Genomic DNA, 23,326 nt, shown 5'->3' on the forward strand with positions numbered 1-23,326 from the left:
AGTTGTGGGTGCTATGGGGTCTATAGGGTCAGGGGAGCTGTGGGTGCTATAGGGGTGCTATGAGGTCTATAGGGTCAGCGGAGTTGTGGGTGCTATAGGGGGCTATAGGGTCAGGGGAGCTGTGGGTGCTATGGGGTCTATAGGGTCAGCGGAGTTGTGGGTGCTATAGGGGGCTATAGGGTTAGGGGAGCTGAGCTGTGGGTGCTGTGGGGCACTATGTAGTCTATAGGGTTAGGGGAGCTGAGCTGTGGGTGCTGTGGGGCACTATGTAGTCTATAGGGTTAGGGGAGCTGAGCTGTGGATGCTATGGGTCACTATAGGGGGCTATAGGGTCAGGGGAGCTGAGCTGTGGGTGCTATGGGGCACTATGGGGTCTAGAGGGTCAGGGGAGTTGTGGGTGCTATAGGATGCTATGGGGCGCTATGGGGTCTATAGGGTTAGGGGAGTGTGGGCGCTATGGGGCTTTATAGTCTTTATAGGGTTAAAGGGGCCCTATGTGGGCGCTATAGGGGGGGCGCGGAGGGGATCTCCCCGGCACCGCCCTCCCTCCCCTCCCCCCGCCATCTCTTGGCCCCTCCCCCCTCGCTCTAGCCACCTCCCCCCCTCTCGCCCCCTATAGCCACCTCCCCCCCCTCGCCCCCTATAGCCACCTCCCCCCCTCTCGCCCCTATAGCCACCTCCCCTCCCCTGCCCCCTATAGCCGCCGGCTGCCGCGCTCCCCCCGCCCCCATAGCCACCTCCCGCCGCTCCCCCCGCCCCCTATAGCCGCCCCCTCCCCCCCGCCCCCTATAGCCGCCCCCTCCCCCCCGCCCCCTATAGCCACCGGCCGCCCCGGCCCCGCGTCCCGAGCGATGGCGGCGAACCGCGTGGGGCGGCGGCAGGGGCGGGGGGGGTCCCCGGGCCGCCCCCCCGGCACCCGGCGCCCGCAGCCCCCCGCCCGCAGCCCCGGGCTCCAGCGGCGACCGGCCCGGGCCACCGTCAAGTACAACCGGCGGGAGCTGCAGCGGCGGCTGGACACCGAGCAGTGGATCGACGGGCGGCTCGAGGAGCTCTACCGGGGGCGGGTACGGCCGGCACCGGCGCCCCCAGCGGCACCGGGGCGGGGGGCCCGGCGGGAGACCCCCCCCGGGGCGCCCGGGAACGGGAGCGGGGCGGGGGGCCGGTTGCAGCCCCCCCCGGGGGCGCCCGGTAACGGGAGCGGGGCGGGGGGCCGGTTGCAGCCCCCCCCGGGGCGCCCGGTAACGGGAGCGGGGCGGGGGGCCGGTTGCAGCCCCCCCCGGGGCGCCCGGTAACGGGAGCGGGGCGGGGGGCCCGGCGGGAGACCCCCCCCGGGGCGCCCGGGAACGGGAGCGGGGCGGGGGGCCCGGCGGGAGACCCCCCCCGGGGCGCCCGGTAACGGGAGCGGGGCGGGGGGCCGGTTGCAGCCCCCCCCGGGGCGCCCGGTAACGGGAGCGGGGCGGGGGGCCCGGCGGGAGACCCCCCCCGGGGCGCCCGGTAACGGGAGCGGGGCGGGGGGCCGGATGCAGCCCCCCCCGGGGGCGCCCGGTAACGGGAGCGGGGCGGGGGGCCGGATGCAGCCCCCCCCGGGGGCGCCCGGTAACGGGAGCGGGGCGGGGGGCCGGTTGCAGCCCCCCCCGGGGGCGCCCGGTAACGGGAGCGGGGCGGGGGGCCCGGCGGGAGACCCCCCCCGGGGCGCCCGGTAACGGGAGCGGGGCGGGGGGCCGGTTGCAGCCCCCCCCGGGGCGCCCGGTAACGGGAGCGGGGCGGGGGGCCGGTTGCAGCCCCCCCCGGGGGCGCCCGGGAACGGGAGCGGGGCGGGGGGCCGGTTGCAGCCCCCCCGGGGGCGCCCGGTAACGGGAGCGGGGCGGGGGGGGGGCGGGTCCCGGTTGGTGCCGGGCGCGGCTGGGTGGGACCCACGGGTGACCCCGGGCCCGGGACGGGGCGGGCAGCGCCCGGGGGCGGCAGCGGGACCTCAGGGCGCCGGTCCCGAGTGGGGGTCCCACGCGGGATGCTCGGCCCCGGCCCGGGGGCTCCCCCCCATCCCCCGCTATAGTGGACCCGGTCCCCCGTGGGAGCGACACGGAGGGACCCCCGGGGTGGGGGGACAGACACGCTTTGGGGGGGGGGGGGTGGGGACACGCGTGGGGGGGTTGGGGAGATGCGGTGGGGGGTTGGGGGTGCCTGGGAGAGGCGGGGGGGGGTTTGGGGACACGCGGGGGGGCTGGGGACACGTGGGAGATGCGGGGGGGTGGTTTGGGGACACGCGGGGGTGGTTTGGGGACACGCAGGGTGGTTGGGGAGATGCGGTGGGGGGTTGGGGACACGCGTGGGGGGGTTGGGGGTGCCTGGGAGATGCGGTGGGGGGTCGGGGACACGCGTGGGGGGGTTGGGGGTGCCTGGGAGAGGCGGGGGGGGTTTGGGGACACGCAGGAGATGCGGTGGGGGGTCGGGGACACGCGTGGGGGGGTTGGGGGTGCCTGGGAGAGGCGGGGGGGGTTTGGGGACACGCGTGGAGGGGCGGGGGGGGGTTGGGGACACGCGTGGGGGGGTTGGGGACACGCAGGAGATGCGGGGGGGGGGGAGTCTGGGGACACGCGTGGGCCACGTGGGAGGGGCTGGGGACCCATCGTGGGGGGAGGGGGGGGGCGTGGAAACTCGGGGCCACCCAGGACCCACATGGGGAGGGGTTGGGGACACTTAGGGTGCACGGAGGGTTGGGGGGGGACACTCCAGCCCCCCCCCCCACGCGTGGGGGTCCCGGTGGCCTTGGGGACACCCAGGGACACCCCCCCCATGGCAGGAGGGGGAGATGCCGGATGAGGTGAACATCGACGACCTCCTGGAGCTGGAGACGGACGAGGAACGAGCCCAGAAGCTGCAGGTGGGGTGTTTGGGGGGCCGGGGGGGGCACCCCACGCGAGTTTTGAGGGGGGGGGGCCACACACGACCCCCCCCCCCACCTCCCCCCCCATCCCCCCATCCAGGGCATCCTGAGGTCGTGCACCGCCGACACCGAGGTACGCACCCACGGGGGGGGGGGGAGGGGTCTGCAATGGGGGATGGGGGCACGCGTGGGGGGGGGGGGACACGCGTGGGGGGGGACACGCTGCCAACCGCCCCCTCCCCCTTCATGTTCTCCCGGCTCCGGCGGCTCCAACCGGGCTTTAAAAGGCAAAAATATTCAGCTCCGGCTTCCTCCGGGGGGCCTTTTCCTCCCCGCTTATCTCCGGCGGGTGCGGGGGGGGGATTTTTTTGGGGGGGCCCCTAACTAGCCCCTCCCCCCCTTTATTTTATCCCCCCCCCCTTTTTTTCTTTCCCAAGCAGGATTTCATACGGGAACTCCTCACCCAACTCAAGGGGCTCCCGAAACAACAAGTCCTACAGAGACCCAGCCCGGAGGACCCCAACCCCCCCACTCCGTGACCCCCCCCCCCCGTGACCCCCCCCCCCCCGCGACCGTGGGGGTGGTGGGGGGGGGTGTCACCCACTCCCAGCACCCATAACTGCCCCCCCAGCACCCACTGTACAGTATTTAAACCCACCCACCGTGTAAATCCTCCCCCCACCCCCAGAATAAAACCTCGCTGTGCCTCATGGGTGGGGGTGGCATGTGGTGGGACCCCCCCCAAAAAATATGGGGACCCACTAAGAGCGGGCTCCCCCCCCCCCCCGAGTGGGGCCCCCCCAAACCAGCCCCCCCCCCCATTACCCGCCTCCCTCCTCCAGCTCCATATTTAGGCATCAGCCCGATCGCTCCGGCCCGGGGGGGGGTCACAGGGGGGGGGGGAGGGGCGTGGGGGGGACACGGGTGGGGGTGGGGGACACACACGACACCCCCCACCCCAAAAAAGTGGGGACACCCCTGAAACCGCACCCCCAAATCCCCCCCCAAGTTCGGGTCACTGCTGTGATGAGCTGCCCCGTTCCCAGCCCCCCCCCCCCAGCTGTTTATAGAAGGATCCAGATGTTGGGAACATCTGGGCAGGAAGTGCCCCCCCCATCCCCCCCCAGCTCCCGGGGGGCCATGACCCCCCCCAAAAGTGGGGTGCTGCTCCCGCCCAATCATTTATTGCCTGGGAATGGGGCAATACTGGGCGGGGGGGGGGTACTGGGAGAGGGGAACTGGGAGTACTGGGGGGGTTATGGGGGGGGTCTGGGGGTACGGGGGGGTGGGGGGGCACAACCTGTACCCCAAAAGATACTGGGGGGCTGCTGCACTTGGGGGGCACCCCATGGAGGAGGGATCAGGTGCCCTGAGTGTCCTCCCCGGGGGGGGGGGGGGGGGGGGGGGGCGCATGTTGGGGTGCTGCCCCGAGACACCCCCCCCCCCGCACCCCACTGTGGGGGGACCCCCGAAAACCCCACAGGCAACCCTGGGGACCCCATAATACGCAGGCACCCCCCCCCGATGCAGCCCCAGAAATCCCAAACGCTCCCCCACCTGCACCCCCAAATCCCCAGGAGCACCCCCACCCCCCACCTGCACCCCTGAAACCCCCCAGACACCCCGAAACCCCATGCGTTCACCCCAAACTCCCCAGACACCCCCAAACCCCCAGACACCCCAAACCCCTCCTGCAACCCCAAACCCCCCCATTCACCCCAAAACCCCCCCATTCACCCCAAACCCCCATTCACCCCCAAACCCCACCCAGACACCCCAAAACCCCCCATTCACCCCAAAATCCCAAACACACACCCCCAAACCCCCATTCACCCCAAAACCCCCCAGACACCCCAAAACCCCCCATTCACCCCAAAATCCCAAACACACACCCCCAAACCCCCATTCACCCCAAAACCCCCCAGACACCCCCAAACCCCCCGACACTCCAAACCCCCCCAGACGCCCCCAAAGCCCCCCCAGACACCCCCAACCCTCCCCAGACACCCCAACCCCCCCCAGACACCCCCAACCCCCCAGACACCCCAAAAGCCCCCCCAGACACCCCAAAAGCCCCCCCAGACATCCCAAACCCCCCCAGACACCCCCAAACCCCCCCAGACACCCCAAAAGCCCCCCAGACACCCCAAAAGCCCCCCCAGACACCCCAAAACCCCCCCAGACACCCCCAAACCCCCCCAGACACCCCCAAAGCCCCCCCAGACACCCCAAACCCCCCCAGACACCCCAAAAGCCCCCCCATTCACCCCCAACCCCCCGACCCCCCAAACCCCCCCAGACACCCCAAACCCGGCACATCGAGCCTCAACCGACAGAAGTGGGAGGAAAAAAACCCCCCTCCCAAAACCACAAGAAAAAGGGGCAAAAAAAACCCCCCAACCCCCAGACACCAATTTTGGTGCAAAATCCAGCGATTTCCGCCAACGACCTCGTCTCCCAGACAATTATTTACACATTTATTACAACGACGCTTCTCCGAAACCTCCGGCAGGTGGGAAAAAACCCCCGCCCGGCTTCGACAGCTGGTGTTTTTTTTTATGTGTTTTCAGGTTTTTTTTCTGTTAAATCCTTATAAAACAAAATAATAAATCATTTTACAAAAAGTCCCGTTTTTCTCCCCGTTCCGAGGGACCCCCTTCCCCCGCTCGAGACGCCGGGGGACAAATATTTTGGGGCCGGAGGGGGGGGTTTGAGCCAAACTCGGCGTGAATTTGAAGGAGCGATAGAAAAAAAAAACAAGCGATTTATCGCTGACCAAAAGAAAAAGGCAATTTGGGGGGGGGGGTATTTTTGCACGGAAATGTGGGTTTTTTCCCCCAAAAACGGGGTGTTTTTTAGCTCCGCCCTTTGAATCGACGGTGATTTTTCCCTCCGATTTTCGATCCCGTCCCGCGTCGGGAAGGACGAGTTTCTGTGATGGGAGAAAAAAAAGGAAGGCGCCGAGAGGCTCCGAGCCTCTTTTTTGGGGGGAAAAAACCCCTTTTTGGGTCGCAAAACACGAGCGAAATCTGAGATTAATTTAATTCCAAGAATATATTTTTTTTCGTTGCGGTGGTTGGGTTTTTTTTGGGGGGGGAAACTGAGATTTTGGGGGGGTTGTGAAATATCCCGGCGCCTTCTCGGGGGAGTCGCAGCCCCTCGGGTTTCTCGAAAATCACCGAGAAACGGCCCCAAAACTAGCGATTTTTAAAGAAAAAAAGACCCAAAGAAATGAAAAGAAACCAGAAGCGGCCCCTCCCCCATCCCCACGCCGATTTCACGTCGGGGTCGGGGTCGGGGGGGGTCGCGGGGGGGGTGTGTGTGGGGTTTTCCCACCGTTACCCCCCTTCGCCCCCGCGGAATTTTAGCGCCACGACGACAAAAACCCGGAATATTCTGATTTTTCGTTCAATTTGGGGATGTTTTTCTCATTAATTCCCGCGTAAAAATGACACACACCCCCTTCCCCCCCCCCCCCACCCCCCCCGCGGGTGTTTTAAAGCAAGAAATTCAGAATCGCGGTAATTTTTTCCTGGGAAAATATTTTTTTCCCAGGGAAAAATGAGGTTTGAAACGTGGTGATTTAAGGATTGGGGGCGGGGTTTAACCCCCCGTCGTGGGTTATTCTCATGGGGGGCGGATTTTTTTTTTGGGGGGGGGAAAAAGGGCTAAAAGGCAAGAAAAGGGTGGTTGTTATCGCGACGGGAGGGTTTGATTCTTCTTTTAAAAGGCGGTTTGGGGAATTCTCTGGAGTTACAGCAGAAATCGGGGTTTATATACACGGAAAGCGAGCGCTAATGGAATTAAAATGAAAGGAAACCCCCCCAAAAAAACCCACCCCCCCGCCCCGAAAAAAATAAATCCAATTACTGCCGGGGTTCGCTTTTTTTTTTTGGTGTTTTTTCCTGCGTTTTTTAGGGGAAAAACTACTGGCAGAAGGGGGAGGCCGTCGGATCGAAGCCCTTGAAGACGTCCTTGAGGGAGGCGGCGTCCTGCGGCTCGCCGTCCCGCGCCGGGCTGGCCCCCGCGAAGGGGCTCCCCGGCCCCGCTTTGCCGCTGGGTTTGACCATCCCGTACACGGGAGGGACGGGCAGGTTGTGCAACCCGGGCTGGGGGGACGTTTCCGGGCCGGGGGAGGGGGCGCCGGCGGCGCCGGCGGCCGCCGCTTTGGCGCGAGGCCGGTTGTAGCTGTTGTACCTGTCCGTAGCGGATTCGGCGCTCGCCTTCTCCGGTTCGGGTTGATCCAAAGCCGAGCGCCGGACGAAGAGGGGCTCCTTGGTTTTGCCGGCGGTTTTGGCGCAATCCGAGGGTTTGGAGGACGAGGCGCTCTCGGTCGGCGGCTCGGAAGCTTTGCCGCCCGAGCCCGGAGTCCTGGGATCGTAGAGGCTGATGGCGCTCAACACGCTGCTCTGCCCGCCGCCTTTGCTCCCGCCGCCGGCCGTCAGCAGCCGGGGGTCGTAGGGAGCGATGGCCGGGGCGGCCTCGCCGCCCGACGCCGGATCGGTGGCTTTAGGGACGCGGGAAAGCCCCGTTTCGGCGGATTTTTGTAACCTGGGGTCGGCGGGGGCTTTTCGCACCCGGGGGTCGCTGGGCTTGTCGCTCGGGCCGGCCGCCGGGCCGCCGGCGGCGTTCACCGTCTTTAATATCCTCGAGAGGAGCTCGAAATCGGGGAGGCCGGCGCCCGGCGAGGAGCCGGCGTCCCCCGGCGCGCTTCCCCCCCTCTGCCGGGGATCCGAAAGACCCGCCTGGGCCCTGCTGAGCCGCGGATCGAGGGCGGGCATGGATTGAAGGGCCGCCGGGACGGGGATAAACTCCTGCTTTGGGAGCGGGAGCGGGATCAGATCCTCCGGGCTCCACAGGATCATCCGGGCGAAGTTGGGTTTGTGGAGGACGACGTCTTTCTTGATGTGGCTGAACTGCTGCAGCTGCGAGCGGGGATCCCGCAGGGAATGGCCCGGGAGAGGATCCAGGGGGACGTTGACCGGTTTATCCCGTAAAACCCTTTCGCCTTCCTCCTCGTCGGGGAGCGGGGCCGCTTTCTGGCCGCCGGAATGAGGAGCTTCTGGTTTGGGGGCGGAGGCGGGAACGTGCCGCGCGAGCCGGGGGTCGGTGGGCCCCGAGTCGCCGGGGAGGGCCGGGACGGAGAGGTCGGCGGCTCGGGAGAGCCGGGGGTCGCGTAGCCGCGGGTCGGCAGGCCGAGCGCTGCCCCCCGCCGGAGCTTTTTGCAGGCGAGGGTCGCTCACGCCGGAGGGAGGCCCCATTTCTCCGTGGGAGGGTTGGCCGTGGGCTCTGCCGGAGCTTTGTTGCCTCAGGGTCTTCAATATGGAGGTGACGCTGCTTCCGCCGTCGTCTTCGTCGCTGGAATACCAGTTACCGGTGTCGCCTGGGAGGGAGAGGAGGAGGCAGCAGCTGGTAAAAGGCGGCCAAAGGACGGGCGAGGGCCCCAGAACGCGTCGCCGACCCCCCAAACTCCCATTCCCAGCCGCCCCCGCCCGAGGGCCTCGGCCTCCCCGGCCTCGCCTTCGCGCTGCGAATCGGCGGGGAGCCCGAAGCCCCTCGCCCTTCCTCTTCCTCCCGCCTGCAGCAACGCGCACTCTCGCTCCCCTCGAGGCGCTCAGCACCCCTCGGCCCCGAACAACCCCCACCCCGACACCCCCAAGTCTCCCCGACGGCACCTTTGGGCGGGGAGAAACCGCCCCCCTCCCCCCTTCCCCCGCATGCGGGGGGCTTTGACCGGAGAAGGTCGCGTTTCGCCGCTTGCCTTCCTCGTTTTCGCGGTCCTGCTTGCTGCTCTCGGCGAGCCTTCGCGCTCTCTCCTCTTCCTCTTGCTGCTTCTGCTGGATTCTCAGGTAAAGGGCTCGTTGCGCCGACGGCATGAAGTCGGGGACGGCGCCCGGCGCTTTCGCCAAGCCGGGCGCGCCCCCTTCGCACAGAGCATCGTGATCCAAGGACGGGTCGGGGAAGAGGTGCTCCCCCGGAGGTCCTTCCATCTCCTCGTAACCGCCGTAGTCTTCTGGGGAGGAAAAACCGTCATGCGTTATAGAGAAAAAAACTCAAAAGTGGTGAAAAATAAACCCGTGGGGTTGGTTGAACGCCCGGGGCTGGGCCGGGGCACCCCGGGAACAACCCGTCCCCGCGGCGGCGCTTGCGGCCGAGGGGCGCCGGCGGATCCGCGGGACCTACCCGGGTCTCCCATCATGCCGTGATCCATCTCCAAACCTTCCTGCTGCTGGTAAAAATTATCGTAGAAACCGGGAGCCGACGGGACGGGCGGCATCATGCCGGAATGGGGGGAATCATCCGGTCCGTAGGGCATCATGGGGGGTCCGGGACCCATGGGAGGGCCCGGATTCATTCCCGGCCCCATCGGCATGTCCGGGTGCATGTCCGGGTGCATGTCGGGGTGCATGTCGGGGTGCATGTCCGGGTGCATGTCCGGGTGCATGTCGGGGTGCATGTCCGGGTGCATGTCGGGGTGCATGGGTCCGGGCATTGGTCCTGGGGGTCCTCCGGGCCCGGGGAACCTGGGGGGAGGCGGACCTGGGTGCCTGAAAAAGGGAGACGGGGGAGGGGGGAAAGAAAGAAAAGGCACTTTCAGGCGCGTTTTCGGCGGCGGGAGGGAGAGCGCCGGGGCTCTCCGAGCAGCCAGCACCAGCGCCGGGCCCAAAAATGGGGAGAAACCCCTTTTCCAGGCGTTTCGGCGCGAAGCCGCCGCCCCCCGCGCCCCTCTCTCCCCGCTGCGCGGAGACACCCCACCTCACGCCCAGCTTCTCGGCCAGCTGCCCCGTCGGTCGCACGACGATCTCGAAGAGCGACGGGATCTTCTTGTACATGTCCTGCTGTTGCTGGAGCTGCTGCGGCGAGAGGGGTTCGTGCAGCGGGGGAGGCATCTGCGGCCCCGGCGGAGGGAGCGGCGGCGGCGGCGGCGGAGGAGGGCCGCCGGGCATCAGCCTCCCGTTGGGAGACGTCGGAGCCGGCGGCCCGGGAGGGCGAGGGGGGGTGGGTAACAAGCCCACCCCTGGGGGCGGTTTGGGAAGAGGGTTGATGCCCTGTTTTTTTAGCTCTTCGACTTCTTTCTCATCCTCCGCCCCGGCTTCCGCGTCGTCCGCCAGCATCTGAGACGACGAAGGGAGGTAAGGACAGATCCGCCGAGCCGCCAGGAAAAGCCCTTCCTTCCCACCCGCGGGATCCACGGGTGGAAAACAGGAGGGCGACCCTGCCTTCGCCCCCCGCCCTCCGTACCTTGTCGAGGAGCTCTCGCGTCTCCTCTGTGAGCGGGTCGTGGGAGAACATGCAGTCGTCCCCGTTGATGCAGTTGCCCGTGGTGTGGAACAGCTTGCAGGGGAAGTCCCGTAAGCGTTAATTAAGGAAAATAAACCCCACCGGGGAGCGAAATCCCACGGCCGCCGAGGCTTTTCGCTTCGAAACGCGGCGCTCGGCGCGTCGGGTTCTCGCCGACGCCGAACCACCGTCGCCGGCAGCTCCTTTCTGCCGCGTTCTCTCAGCGCCAGGGCCACAAACCTCATTTTTTTTTTCTCAAGAAAAGGTGAGGGGAAGGCTAAAAAACAAAAAAAGAAGGAACCGGGAGGGCTGTCGGCGGCCGCCGTCGCCCAGCCCGTCAGCGGCGGGTGTGTAACCCAGGAACAGGCTTCCCACCCCCCCTTTCGTCCCCCCACGCGCATCTCCGCGGGGTAAATGAGACCGATTTAAGGCCGGCTTAAGGAAATGGGTGAAAACCGAAAGGATATCGTGCATGTAAGGGCAGTTTTCAGCCCTGGCGCAGTAGCCGGTGATGTAGAACTTGCACAGTTCCCGTTTCTTTGGTAGCTCGATGTCGTGACTGAAATTGCAGTGGTCGCCCTGTTCAGAAACACGGCGCCGGGGCGTTAACGCCAACGCCTGTCGCAGCGGCCCGGAGCGGGCCGAGGCCGGGCAGGGAGACGCTCGCAGGGCGCGAATCCCTCCCCGAAATCGGGTAAAACCTGGTCCCGGTGGCTCCGAGCGCGTACGAGGGGAGCCACGGATACATTCGTTGGGTTATTCCCTTACCCAGGTACATCTGCCTTCCACAAAGTATTTGCAGATCACTTTCCCTTTCTTATCCGACTGCTGGTGGGGCTTGTCGTGGTCGTTCCGCCGGTAATTCCCACCGCCCCCTCCGTCCTGTCGGCAACACGGCCAAGAAAAGGTGAGAGGCGCAAGCGACGGGTCGCACGGGAGGAGTTAAAGCTTCCTACGCGACCGGCTCCGAGCGGGAACGACACGGGAGGTTTGGGGTGAACAAAGGGAAGGGCGGGGGGGAAGACGAGGGCGCTGAGCCTTGCGGGCTCCGGAGCACGGCCGGGAAGGAAAAACATCCACCCCCCTCTGGAGACGGGAGGATTTTTGAGGGGGGGGGGGCTGGGGAAGATGGGTTCGGGCTTTTCCCTCCTGCGAAGGCTTTTTTGAGGCCTGATGGGGTTTACGGAGGGGGGTTTAGGGGGGCATCCGGACTCAGCGAGCCGCCAGCGAGCGAAGAGCTACTCACTCCCATGTCGTCGTCGTAGTAATCGTCGTCTTCATTCATTCCCCCGCCTTTCCCCATTCCGCTCCTGCTCCCGCCTCTGCCTCGGCCCCTGCCCATTCCTTTATTTCCTCGTCCTCTGGGGCCGCGACCCCGTCCTCGATTTAAACCTGAAACGGGACCCCCAATCCCCCCCCGCCTCGTCTCTCGCTTCGCTCCTCCCGTAACCGGCGGGCGGGAGGAGAAGGCAGGGCCCGCCGCAGCCCGCCCGCCCGCCCCGCTCACCCCGGCCGCGGCTCTCCTTGCTCCTGCGGTACTGGCTCAGCTCCTTGGAGTAGTCGTCGTAGTCGTCGTCGCCGACGGGCTCCTCGTTGTCGCAGTACTGCGGAAACGAGAGGGATGACGCGCCTCTCCCACCCCCCACCCCAACTCGGAACGCGGTCCCAAAGAAACCGCCCGCGGCTCTGCCGCCCGCCGCTTACATCCATCTCTTCGTCGTACATCTCCTCCTCTTCCTCGGGGTGGTCGCCTCGGCCTCGGCCGCGGTTCCCCCGGCCCATGCCTCGGCCTCCTCTCATGCCGCCTCTGCCGCCGCGCCCGCGGTACCCTCGGCCCCGGCCCCGGCCACCTGGCGGAACGAAGCGGCGGGGTCGCCTCCGAGCTGCCTTTCGCCCCTCGGGGACGTTCAAAGCAGCACAACGACCCTCCCGGCGAGGGAAAACAAAGCATAACCTGTCGCTTCGGGGTTACCAGCGCCCTAAAAACCGGTTTTTAAGCAAATCGGTTTTTAATACGCCACAAAACAGGGTTTTAAGGAGCTGAATTTTTAACCTTTTTCCTTATCAAAACCCCAATTCCGTGCGACGGCGTCGGGCCGGTAACGCAAAGCTGCGTGCGCCGGGCGCGGTGACACCAGGCTCGCCACGCCACCGGTCGACTTCGCTTCCCTTTCTAATAAAGGTTTTGCTTTATTTTATCCCTTTTTGGCCACTTGCGTCCTTCTGAAATGACCTACGCTGGCGAGAACGTTCATTTCACGGAATCCCAGCGTGGGGAGGGGGTTGGGAGGGACCCCCGGAGCTCCCCCCGCTGGAGCGGGGACACCCAGAGCGGGGGGCGCGGGGCCAGGCGGGCTGTGAATGGCCCCAGGGGAGGGACCCCCACCCTCTCTGGGCACCCTGTGCCGCCCCTCCGGCACCCGCCCAGGGAAGGGCTTCCTCACCTTGAGGTGGAATTTCTTGAACCGGGGGGGCCCAAACTGGCCGCGGCCCCCCCGGGCGTGGCCTCAGCGGGGCCGAGCGGAGCGGGAGGGTGCCCCCCCTCCTCCTGACGCCCCCCCGGATATCGCCCTTCTCGGCCCCCGGGGCCCGGTGCCGGGTCACCCCGCTGCCCCCCCCAGCACCCCCAGGTGAGGCTGCCTGGCCTGGAGCTCCCCAGGTCCTCCTCCTCGCCCCTTTTGAAGTGACGCTGGCTGCCCCCCAGCCCTCGGGCGCCTCTCCTGTCCCCCGCGTCCTCGCAGTGACGGAGAGGGGCTCGGCAGCAGCATCCCCCCGCACCCGCCGGAGCATCCCACGGTGGTGACGGTGGCGAGGGGGTTTAGGCCGCGGCGGCCGGGCCGCTCGCCTTCAGCGAGCTTCCTGCGTGCGCCGGGTATTATTCGGCCGGTTTTGGGGCCGCAGAGGCGCGAAATGAGCTAAACGTGAGCCAGAGAGGGAAAATAAGGACCGTTTGGGCGTACCTCGGCCCCGGTGAGAGCCCTCCTTCGCTCGCCGGTACTGATTCAGCTCTTTCGCAAAGTCATCGTAATCCTCCTTCCCCAGGTCTTCGTCCTCTTCCCCCTCGTACTGGCCGTACTCCTCGTTCTCGTAGTCCTCGTACATGCCGTAACTCTTGCTCTCCAGTTTGGAGTAGCTCTTCTTCTGCATGGGAGCGCCGTGAGAGGACGGGTACTGCTGGTGGGACTTTGGGAAGGGCAGAGAGGTTAGCAAGGAAGGAAAGGGACGTTATCAAGCCTAATTTAATTAAAAAAATAAATAAATAAAATGAAAAACCATATTTAAAACCCCACCGGAATAACAGCTGGGGGAAAATTAAGAGAGGCTAAAGGAGCAGAGCCAAAGCGCGCGGCCCGAGGACGGAGCTCGAACCCGGCAGCGGCTCGGAAGCGGGGGGAGCAGCTCCCCCTTCGCCGCCCGGTACTTACGGAGGAGTAGGGGGGGCTGTATTCCCTGTACTTTCTGTGCCCCTTCTCGGCGGGGCTGAAGTCGGAGTCCTCGCTGTAATCGGAGAAGTCATCGCTGGAAGAAGCGTGGCGCTGCGGGGAGAAGAGGCGTCGTCTTTTTACGGCGTTACTTTTATCACCCGGCGGGCGCCTCCGGCCTTTCCCTCCGGCCGAGCCTCCCTCGGCCTTTTGTTTTTGTGGAGGAAACTCAGGTTTTTAACGAAACCTTCACGCGATTTACACGCCAGAAGCCTGTCAGCGGGTCGTCTAACAGGGACAAAGAGGATACGCCTCGGAGTTTAAGCAACGATTTTGCCAATACGGCAGCCCTTTGAGGAAAACACCGGGCTCCGAAGTACGTCCTGAGCTCAAAATTACCAAAATCATTCCTGATCTTGGAAAAAAAAAAAACGGCGACGTTTTCTCGCTCGCGAGCCCGCGGAGGACGAGGCGTTAAGAGGCTGAACCCCGTGAAATCCCACCTCGCAGCTGGCGTTAGGGGAAGAGCCTCAAACCTCCCCCCCAGAAGAACGTTAGAGGAGGAATTCTCCGGAGACGCCTGCTGCCGGAGGAAGGCAGGCCGGAGCCGGCGCCCCGGGAGGCAAAGGCAGCTCACCTTGTGTTTGGATTTCCTTTTCTTCTTGGATCTCCTCTTCTCCTTCTCTCTCTCTTTCCGACGCTTGCGCTTCATCCGTCGATGGGCCTTCTCGTCATCCGAATCGCTGTGATGCTTCTCCCCTTTCTCCTTCCGGCCCCTCTCCTGAGATTCGGAGGGATCCTGCGCCTCCTCCCCTCCGTCGTCCTCCAGCTCCCCTTCTTCCAGCTCTCCATCCTCCCTGTAAAGCGACGTTTCATTCCCATCACTCAAAAAATAGAATAATAAAACCTGCTTACGCCGCTCCCCGGCCGGGCGCGCGGCTCCCGAGCTCCTAACGACGGCGGTTTTAAATACGGGACCCCAAACACCGACTCTGCTCGCCCCTGCCCCCCGAACCTGCTCGAGCTCCCGCCCAGCCCGGGGTTAACCGCGGCGCGGAAGCGCCCGGCGGCCGGCGCACCGCGACGTCACGGCGCCCGACCTCCGGGAGCGCCCCAGGGCTCGGCGAAGGGAAACGGGCGCTGGAGTTCAAGGTTGGGTCAAGGTTCTAGCTCTGAGAGCTAGAAATCGGGGTTTCGGTAAAACCTTCGCTCCTCTAGAACCACGGAACCACGGAACCACGGGACGGTTAGGGCGGGAGAAGACCCTTAAGGCCATCGGGTCCGACCGCCGGCCTATCGCTGCCACGGCCACCACCGAACCACAGCCTCAAGCACCGCGTCTGCCCTTCTTTTAGATACCTCCAGGGGTGGCGACTCCCCGGCCTCCCTGGGCAGCCTCTGCCAGTGCTTGACAGCCCTTTTGGTGAAGAAATAGTCCCCAACAGCCAACCTGAACCTCCCCAACGCAACCGGAGGCCGTTTCCTCTCCAGTCGCTCGTTCCTTGGGAGCAGAGACCGACCCCCCCTCACTCCAGCCCCTCTCAGGGGGCTGCAGAGAGCGAGAAGGGCTCCCCTCAGCCCCCCCTTCTCCAGGCTAAACCCCCCCAGCCCCCTCAGCCGCCCCCCAGCACACTTGTGCTCCAGACCCTGCCCAGCCCCGCTGCCCGTCTCTGGACACGCTCCGGCCCCTCAAGGCCCTGCGTGACCCGAGGGGCGCAGAGACAAGAGTACGTAAACACCGCCCGGGTTTGCCGAACCTAGCGAGGCGCGCCCCGTCGTCCCGCGCTCCCGCCTGCGCCGGGCCGAGGTGGTGTCGCAAAACCCGAGGGTTCCCCGAGCCCCGCTCAACTAAATTCGATCCAAAACGCCTCGGATACGGGTTACGGGGAGCCCTTCGCGACCTCGTTGAGGGATTAAACGCGCGACGCGGCACGAGCCCAAGCGGCTCCCTGGCGTTTTGCTTCCCTCCCGCGGCGTGATTTGGAGGGAGAACAGGGTCTCCTCCTCCCTTCTCACTCGAGTTACGCTGTAATTAAAAACAAGTTGATATACGTCCCGCTCGGTCACTATTTTGGCTGGTCTTCCAGACGTACCCCTCCGGTTGGGGGTTTTTTGGGGGGGGGACCGTGGGAAAATGGGCTCTTTCAGCCCCTATAAAGTCGTTTCTTCAGCGCGACGATGGGAAGAAGGAGCCGCCGCCGCTCTCAGGGAGGCGGGGAAGCTACACCGGGGTTTGGGAGCCGCGTGCGGAAAAGGCTCTGCCGCGTGAACGGGCGGGGCTGGCCATAGCCTCGTTTTACATTGAAAAAAACACCCCAGAAAATCAAGAAAAATTCAATTATTTCCCCCAAACGCATTAAAAGAGCTACAAAACCCAGCGTTAAGAACCCCCCGGAAGCGTCGCGGGGAGGTTTCGGCGTCGCGGGGAGCCAGCGCCCGCTCCGACCCCGACGCAGAGCTCCCCTCTCGTTTCCCTTCGCAACAGAGGAGCACCAAAAAATCACGCTCGCTTCGGGATGACTCGGGAGCCTCTTAAGGCTGACGATTAATTGCGGGGTCGTCCGCGGGAACGAGTCCCGACGGCGTCTTTTAGGCGCTTGTGCCGGGCCTGATGGGTCTCGGGGCGAGAGCTGAGGCTCAGGCTCCGCGCGGAGCCGAGCAGAGGCAAAACCAGAAGGAAAACAAGCTTATGGAAGGGAATTTAAATACCCGGGTATTTAAATGCTGGACTAAAAGACCTGGCAAAGCCTCTCTCCTTTCCCTAGAGGGACAGGCTCATCGATAAATGGATTTCTAACTGGGAATGCCACTGGGTCGCTGGGTGCCGAGCGAAACACCGCCACGGCTCGGCCCAGGCTGGTAGGAACGAGGAGGTGCTGCCCGAAAAACGCCCTCAAACCATCCGTTTTGGCCCCCCAAACCCCTCCCCCCCCCAGGTTTTGTTGAAATCGGCGTCGTTCCCCCTCGCCCCGAAGCCGGCTGGGGGTGGCGATCGCTCCCCGCCGTGCCCGGGGGAGGGGTAATTACCCTTCCTTTTGGGTAACGCAGCCCTTTTCACCCCGCCTCGAGTTGCTCCGCTCCGATCTCACGGTTTAGAGGAAATCTACGGCTCCGGAGCCGCCGCCCGAGCGACAACCGCGCCAGGGAACCGGCCGCGGCGACGGGCACGAAGAGCGCAGAGGCTCCCGAGAAACAAGAATCCGAATTTTTGCGGCCGGGTTCTTTGAAAAACGCCGAGGGCCGGGACGGAGCCGAGCTGTTTCGCAGCGGAATAGCAACTATTCCACCCCCCCGCGCCTCCCGAAGGAGGGAAGCCGGAGAAATCGGGTTCACGCAGATGCTTCGATACCAAACTACACCTCGAGACGGGCGATATCGCCTCCCGCCCCTTTTTAACTGCTGGATTTGGGGAGATTTGGGACAGAAAGGACCCCCCGAGCTCCCCCGAGGGTCCGTGGGGCTTATTTAGCAGCGCCCCGGGGAGTTTCAGGCGAGCACGAGCGAAGCCTCGCGCCGTTTTAAGATAAACACGACGGAACGGAGACGCTCGGCATACGGCAAGGGGCGAGGGCGTCCGGAAAGCAACCGAGCGGCTTCTCCGGCTGGATGGGGAGGGGGGCGGGGGGAAAAAAAGGCCGAAATTAAAAGGAATTAAAGCAACGTGGTGCGTTTTCGGGGGCCGGCTCACCGTGGAGAGTCGCTGCGGGTACGCGGCGGAGAAGCCATGTCTGTTAAGAAACTATCGTTTTCGCAGCAAACACCGATTGGGGGAAAATTCTTCCCTGAATCCTCGCTCATCCCGGGCTTTCCTATCGCTCCTGCCCGCCTGATCTACAGGGGACGGTCGCCGGCGCAGCGCGCATCCTCACGGGAAGGAGCCACGGCGGGTGCCGCGAGGCGTTTTGTGACGTCAGCGCCACGGCAGTGACGTCACACAGTGGCGACGCCGCCTGGAGAAAATAAAAACAAGAAAAAAAAAAGAACAAAAAAAGCCTTTTCCCATCGTCGTCCCGCCCTGCCGAGAGCGCGTCGCGACGGGGGACCAAAAGCGGGGGCGGCGGCGGCGTGAGGGAATGGACCCGGGTGGTTTTGGGCTCTTTCGGCCGCTGAGGAGCAAGGCAAGAATTAAAGCATCGTCTTAAAGGGAATGACGTCGCTGAGGCTCCGGTAACTGTGGGAACGAGCGGCCTAGACGGCGGATTTGCTCGGCGTCACACCCTCCTCGCCCGGGTAAAGACGTTATTGCTCCTCGCTCGATGCACCTGGAAGAAAACCCGGTGAAAACGAGCCTCTCGGCTCCCATCCTCCCCCAAAACCAACTGGTTCTTACTGGTTTTAAGGGACAAAAAAGCGCTTTGCGCGCTCTCACCGGCTCTGTATCCGTAGGTGCGGCGGCCGCGCACCTCGGAGCAGCTTCTGTACAATAAAACTCTTTAAAAAAACCCAATTTAAGCGCCGACCTGCCGGAGGAAACCTTCCTCTCCGCGGCTTTGCACAAGAGGCGCAGCTGACCGTGAAATCGGCCGCCCGGGATCCGGCCACGCCGGGAGCGGGGAGGGGGATCGCGTCTAAAGGTAGAACTGGGTTTAACTTGGGGGAACGCCGAGCACGGCGAGGGGGGAGGTGGAAACGCTTGGTCTCTCCCCGAGCGACGCAGAGGGGAAGGGGTTGAAACTAAAGCGCAACCGCTCTGGGGGCGATGGTTTAGTCTCACGATTAGCGAAGGTTCGCTTCTCGTCTGACGTGACTCGAAGGAAAACGCGTGACGGGGATTTAAGCTGCGCCGGCACGTGCGCAGCGTTGCGATCAACACCACCTGCCTCGAGCTGAGCCGCCAGGAGCTGGTTTTAAAGTCGGGTTTTAACGATCGGATGGATTTGAAGGCGTACTCCGTGCGGCGGGGGGCGGGGGGGGGATTAGCAGGTGGCAAATTAACATCGTAAACTCAATAAAACCGAGTGAAAAACGACAATTAACTATAAACCAACCGGCCGAGCTCAAGGGGGGAGGGCGGGTTTTGCTCCACAACCCATTTCAGAGCAGGAGTTAAAGCCAGACCCCTCCGCAGCGACAGCGCGGAGCTTTAAGCCGAATTGGGCTCTTTTTAGGACCGTCACGTGTTTTTTTTCTCCTCTCGTTCTCTGCGTTTTAAGGGTTTCTAGCGAAAGCGCAAGGCCGGGCTTTGCAAAGTGAGGGCCGCGTCCAGCTTAAAGGTCATTCGTCAGGCGTTTAACAGAAATCTGCTGCCTCGCCGACAACTCGCTCGGGGGAAACGTATCCCACCCCAGCGTCACACCTGCGCCGCGCCGCAGCCAGCCGCTCCCGCTCTCTCACCAAAACCCGGATTATCCCAGAATAAGCCCAAAGAAACCCCGCTCTCCTCCGGGCCGCCGCCGCCGCCCGTTTGATTCCGAGTGGAAACCAAGGGGAAAGGCATCAATCAAGAAATAAAAGCCGCGGCGCTTTGAAGGCAGCGGGGCCGCGCCGCCTCCTTCCAACCGCGCGGACCGGGGCAGAAGTCATTAAAATTTATCAGTTTTTGGTATCTTCTGTTATCGGTGGGGTTTGGCGTTTTTTTGTCGTTACGGGCCCAGGGATGTCGGATCGATTTCTAGGCTTGGGGAGAGGCCCCTTTCGCCCACGCCTGGCCGTAATCGGGGCAAACCCTCCTCCTGACGAACCCCAAAACGCGCGTTTTTAAGCGACGTTTACGCTAAGGGAAACTTTCGAGGGCGATTTGGTCGCAACTCGGAGGATTTCTCGACTCGGCCGCTAATTCTGACCGTCCTCTCTGCTCCCAGGTTAGCTCCTTCCCTTCAGTGAAATCCTAACGCCGAGCGCCGCCACAGCAACGGGACGCGTCCCAGGCCCTGGGAAAAAAAATAAAGCCGCTGGGGTCTAGGATTTGCTTTAGCCTTTCCTTTAAGCCGGCACAACAAAGCCTCACTCGACCCAAGGAGCCGAACAATTACGCCCTGAGAAAAAAAAAAAACCAACAGAAAAACCTTGTCCTTGTGGGGGAAGAAAAAAAAAACACTCCCGGCGGGTGCTCGGCTTCGGTATCGGGAGTCGCTCCGGTTTTCCAGGGAGCTACTGGCCGCGTTAGACGGTTAAAAAAGGTCATGGCTCGGAAATGGCGAGCACTAGGAGGGGGTTAAACCCGATTAAAAACGGGTCAGGGGACGCAAGGCAAAGGGAAAAGCCCCAAACAAGAGGTTTGACTCTTACTGCTAATATTTCACCGCAGAGAGGGGGATGCCAAAAAACCCCACTCGCTTTACGGAACCGGTCAACAACAACTGAAACCTCGGCAGCACAACCCCGAAAACTCCCGATGTTCCAACAACTCCTGCTTCTTCCGTCCCTCGAAAGGGAGAAAAACGAACCTCACGTTTGCCGGCACCTTATTCTCTCTCTTTCCCATGACATCGGCCCTTTCCGACTCCTCGAGGTACGGATGAAGAAGGAAAAGGCTTGCGCCGCCGGCAGCGGACAGTCAAAAAACCGGCTCGGGTTTTGCCGGGATCGAGAGTGGAGGTAAAAAGCTTAACGTGCATTTAGGAAAATAACAGAACAAAGTTACTCAGCGAATATATTGGGGGGGGGGATCTATGCTACGAGGCCCCACTCGGGAATAAAAACACTTCGGTCAGACCAGTAACGTTTTCAAGCTCTGACGGCGGAGTTTTGGTCTAAAGAAGGGGGGAAAAAAATAACCCCCGGCTTTAGGGTTCCGCGGTGAAGACGAGCCGCAGAAGGCGCAAGGCCCGTGAGGGTCCCGCCGTGAACGTTTAAAACCAGCGATAAAAAGGCGTAAAAGACACCACCGGACCCTGCTTGTTGTGAAAAGCCCTTTCCGGAACGCGACGATACCCCGAAAAGAACTTGCTATCACAAGCGCTTGCGTTATTTGACCGTTTAAGCAGATTTATACACCCTTTTTCTTTCTTTTTAGGGACTAAAGACAAGAGGGAAGCAAATCGCCGCCGTTTCACACGACTGTATCGATGTGCTTAGAGGGAACTGGGTCGGCTTTTGGTTTTTCACCTGAGACTCGTAAACTGGATGATAAAAGGAGGGGGGGGGGAAAGTGTGTGGTTTTGGGCTCCAGGAAAAACTAACCCAAGCCGTTCAATTAAATCGGACGGGGAGGGGGAGCGACACCCGACACTGTGCGTGGTGCTCTTCGACCCTGAACCGTGTGGGAGCGTGAGGAAGACACCGGAGCTTTTTCGCCACGCACCTGATCGACAAAAGGAAGAGAAAGGGGGGGGGGAAAAAAGGGTGGGGGGTAAACCACCCCAAATCGGGGGCGCAAACGAGATCTGGTACAAACCGGGTGCTTGCACTGTACGTCGCTACTTCCATTTCTAATTATCCGACGCGAGGCCGTACACGGGGAAGGGGGGAAAATGTGTGATGACGTTTGGGAGACGGTGCTTTTTTTGCCACCTTTTTTTTTTTTCCTCTTTTTGACACATTTCGGAGTTGTTTAACAAAACTTTTTAACATGGTTTTTCTTTTTTTTTTTCCGCTTTACGCTCAACGTAATGGAATGAGGATGGAGTTCGCAAAGCGACGGAGCCACATCCTAACATCTAGATGGCATCAAGGGGCAGAGTGGTCTGAGTTTTACCGAGGCATTTCACCTGGAAACGTCACAACAGGCATATTTGGGAGTAAACTGTGTGCTTTTGTGACTTTTTTTTTTTGTCTTTTGCTCTTTTTTTTTTTGTCTTTTAAACACATCGGCGGGGCGCGCAACTCTATCGGTCATTACAAAGCGGGGAGGAATTCTGCTTGGTTTGGACACACACGGTTATCAACTCACTGCTTACACGCGACCGACCCCGCAGCCGATCTCAGGGCTTATTTGGTGGCGGGGAGGGAGGGGAAAGGAGAGGGGGAAGGCAGGAAAAGGTATCATTTAATTATTCAATAAAAGAGCTTACTTACCAACCCAACCCCGCATCACATGGAAAACAAACCTCCTCAGAGACAAAGTCGTGCTAATGCATACAAGCAGCTCCCTGCACTGCACACCTGCCCTCCAGGGGAGCGGGGAGGCAGCAAACCTCCCTCTTTCCTCTTTTTTTTTTTTTAACAGAAATACATGCTTAAGCTGTTTATTTTTGCTGATACTTTCTGCCTATCTGGTTTCAACTACGAAAAAAAAAGTGCTAATCAAGGAAACGGCCATAGTTATGTTGGGGAGGGGGAAGAAGGTGCTTTACATACATCTCACAGGAAAGAAGGGGTTCCTGGTGGGGGGGGGGAATATATATATATATATTTAAACTTTTTAATACCTGGGAGCACTGGAAGTGAGCCTTTCTCTACCAAAAGGGGGGGTGATGAAGGCTTTTGCACCCCAACACCCCCCCTGTACCCCCGAACCCTCGTTACCTTCCTGCCCTCGCCTGCACTCCCTGTTTGAGCCAAGAAATATATGGGTTTTGGTGGTTTTTTTAAGAAGCGGCAGGAAGACAAAGGGGACGTTAATGAGGCCAGCGCTGCCCAGGAGAAATAACGTCATTAAAGACCTCATTAAGGACCCCCCCCACCCCTTTTTCAGGGGGGGGGAAAAAAAAGCAGCTAGGAGCCCCCCAAAGCAGCTAGGAACCCCACCAAGGAGCTAGGAGCCCCCCCAGGAGCTAGGAGCCCCCCAAAGCAGCTAGGAGCCCCCCACCCCTCTCCCTGGCCTCCTCCAGACCCTCACTCCTCTCACAACCACGTCTAATTCCCCCCAAACCCCCCCCTCCATAGTACCCCAGGCCCTGCGCTGCCCTCCAGGCCCGGCTTTACCCAGGCCGCGGCCCCCTCCTCCTCCTCCTCCTCCTCCTCCTCCCTGGGCCTCCTGCTCTACCCCCCCCTCCCCAAATATCCCCCGCTGTCCCTGCCTCTAGCCCCGCTTCCTCCTCCTCCTCCTCCTCGCAGCACCCCCCCCTCAGGGCCCCGCTACCCCCCCCCCCCAAAGCCGGGCCTAACACCACCACCCCCCCCCCGCCCGCCTTAGGCCTGCGCCTTGGCTGCCCCGCTCAACTTAGGCCCTGTCCGCCTCCCCCCTCCCCCCCTCGCCCCCCCCCCCCACCGGTCGCCCCGCGTCCCCCACCCCCCCCCCAAACCTGGTCCGGCGAGCCGGACAGACAGACACAGACAGACAGAGAGGCTCTCGGGAGAGGCGGTTACTGGACCTTTCGTCCGGGCCGTGGTGGTGTTGGAGCGGCGGCGGCGGCCGGGGGAGGCTGCAGCTGCCGCTGTCGTGGTGGTGGCAGGACGGAGAAGGGGGAGTGGAGTGCGGGCTGGGGGGGGAAGCGGCGGCGGCGGGGGGGACACTCGGACTCTCCACGGCCATGGGCAAGGGGTGGGCGTTGGGGGGCGAATAAAGGGGGAGGGGGTGGGGGGGGGACAGTCACTGTTACAGCGCGGTGGGTCGGTTCGGGACGGCCCGGCCCGGCTTATCCGCCCGCCCGCCCCGCTCTCCACGGGCAGGCACACAAAATGGCGCCCGCCGGCACGCAGCCGCGCCGAGGCAGCGCCCCGCACGGGGGACGGAAAGGGCCGAGCGCTGACGGGAAGAGCCGAGAGGTGGCGGAAAAACCCGAGCGCTCCCCCTTGCCGTTCCTCAGCGAACGGCGCCGGAAATTGCCGAAGGTTGAACGGGCGATGGCGGGAACGCCCGAAAGTTGCCGAGGAGAGGCGGGGAGGGCGAGTCCATCTGAGCGAGAGGGAGGGGGGG

The 23,326-nt window shown here is 63.0% G+C and overlaps 2 protein-coding genes across 4 annotated transcripts; one reads left to right on the forward strand and one right to left on the reverse strand.

Annotated features, from left to right (window-relative positions):
* Window positions 1-765: 765 nt before the first annotated feature.
* Window positions 766-3,594, forward strand: PPP1R14A (protein phosphatase 1 regulatory inhibitor subunit 14A). The gene is made up of 4 exons (XM_064439751.1): window positions 766-1,064; window positions 2,801-2,881; window positions 2,985-3,017; window positions 3,325-3,594. The coding sequence occupies exons 1-4, from the start codon at window positions 852-854 to the stop codon at window positions 3,421-3,423; spliced, it is 426 nt and encodes a 141-aa protein (XP_064295821.1). The 5' UTR covers window positions 766-851; the 3' UTR covers window positions 3,424-3,594.
* A 1,753-nt stretch (window positions 3,595-5,347) lies between these two features.
* On the reverse strand, window positions 5,348-23,116 carry ZC3H4 (zinc finger CCCH-type containing 4). Of its 3 annotated transcripts, XM_064439748.1 has the most exons (15): window positions 22,782-22,907; window positions 17,276-17,537; window positions 14,225-14,444; window positions 13,591-13,701; window positions 13,126-13,348; window positions 11,870-12,015; window positions 11,673-11,769; window positions 11,412-11,557; window positions 10,934-11,047; window positions 10,633-10,744; window positions 10,127-10,236; window positions 9,641-9,999; window positions 9,068-9,432; window positions 8,646-8,897; window positions 5,348-8,267 (listed from the first exon to the last, which is right to left on the reverse strand). In XM_064439748.1, the coding sequence occupies exons 2-15, from the start codon at window positions 17,383-17,385 to the stop codon at window positions 6,811-6,813; spliced, it is 3,822 nt and encodes a 1,273-aa protein (XP_064295818.1). In that variant the 5' UTR covers window positions 17,386-17,537; window positions 22,782-22,907; the 3' UTR covers window positions 5,348-6,810. The 3 variants fall into 3 exon arrangements, with proteins under 3 accessions (XP_064295818.1, XP_064295816.1, XP_064295815.1); XM_064439746.1 differs by lacking the exon at window positions 17,276-17,537 and having other exon boundaries at window positions 8,646-8,894; window positions 22,782-23,116; XM_064439745.1 differs by lacking the exon at window positions 17,276-17,537 and having other exon boundaries at window positions 22,782-23,114.
* Between the last annotated feature and the right edge of the window lie 210 nt (window positions 23,117-23,326).

This window comes from Phalacrocorax carbo (genome assembly GCF_963921805.1).
Source record: "Phalacrocorax carbo chromosome 31 unlocalized genomic scaffold, bPhaCar2.1 SUPER_31_unloc_2, whole genome shotgun sequence".
In the NCBI taxonomy this organism is placed as follows: domain Eukaryota; kingdom Metazoa; phylum Chordata; class Aves; order Suliformes; family Phalacrocoracidae; genus Phalacrocorax; species Phalacrocorax carbo.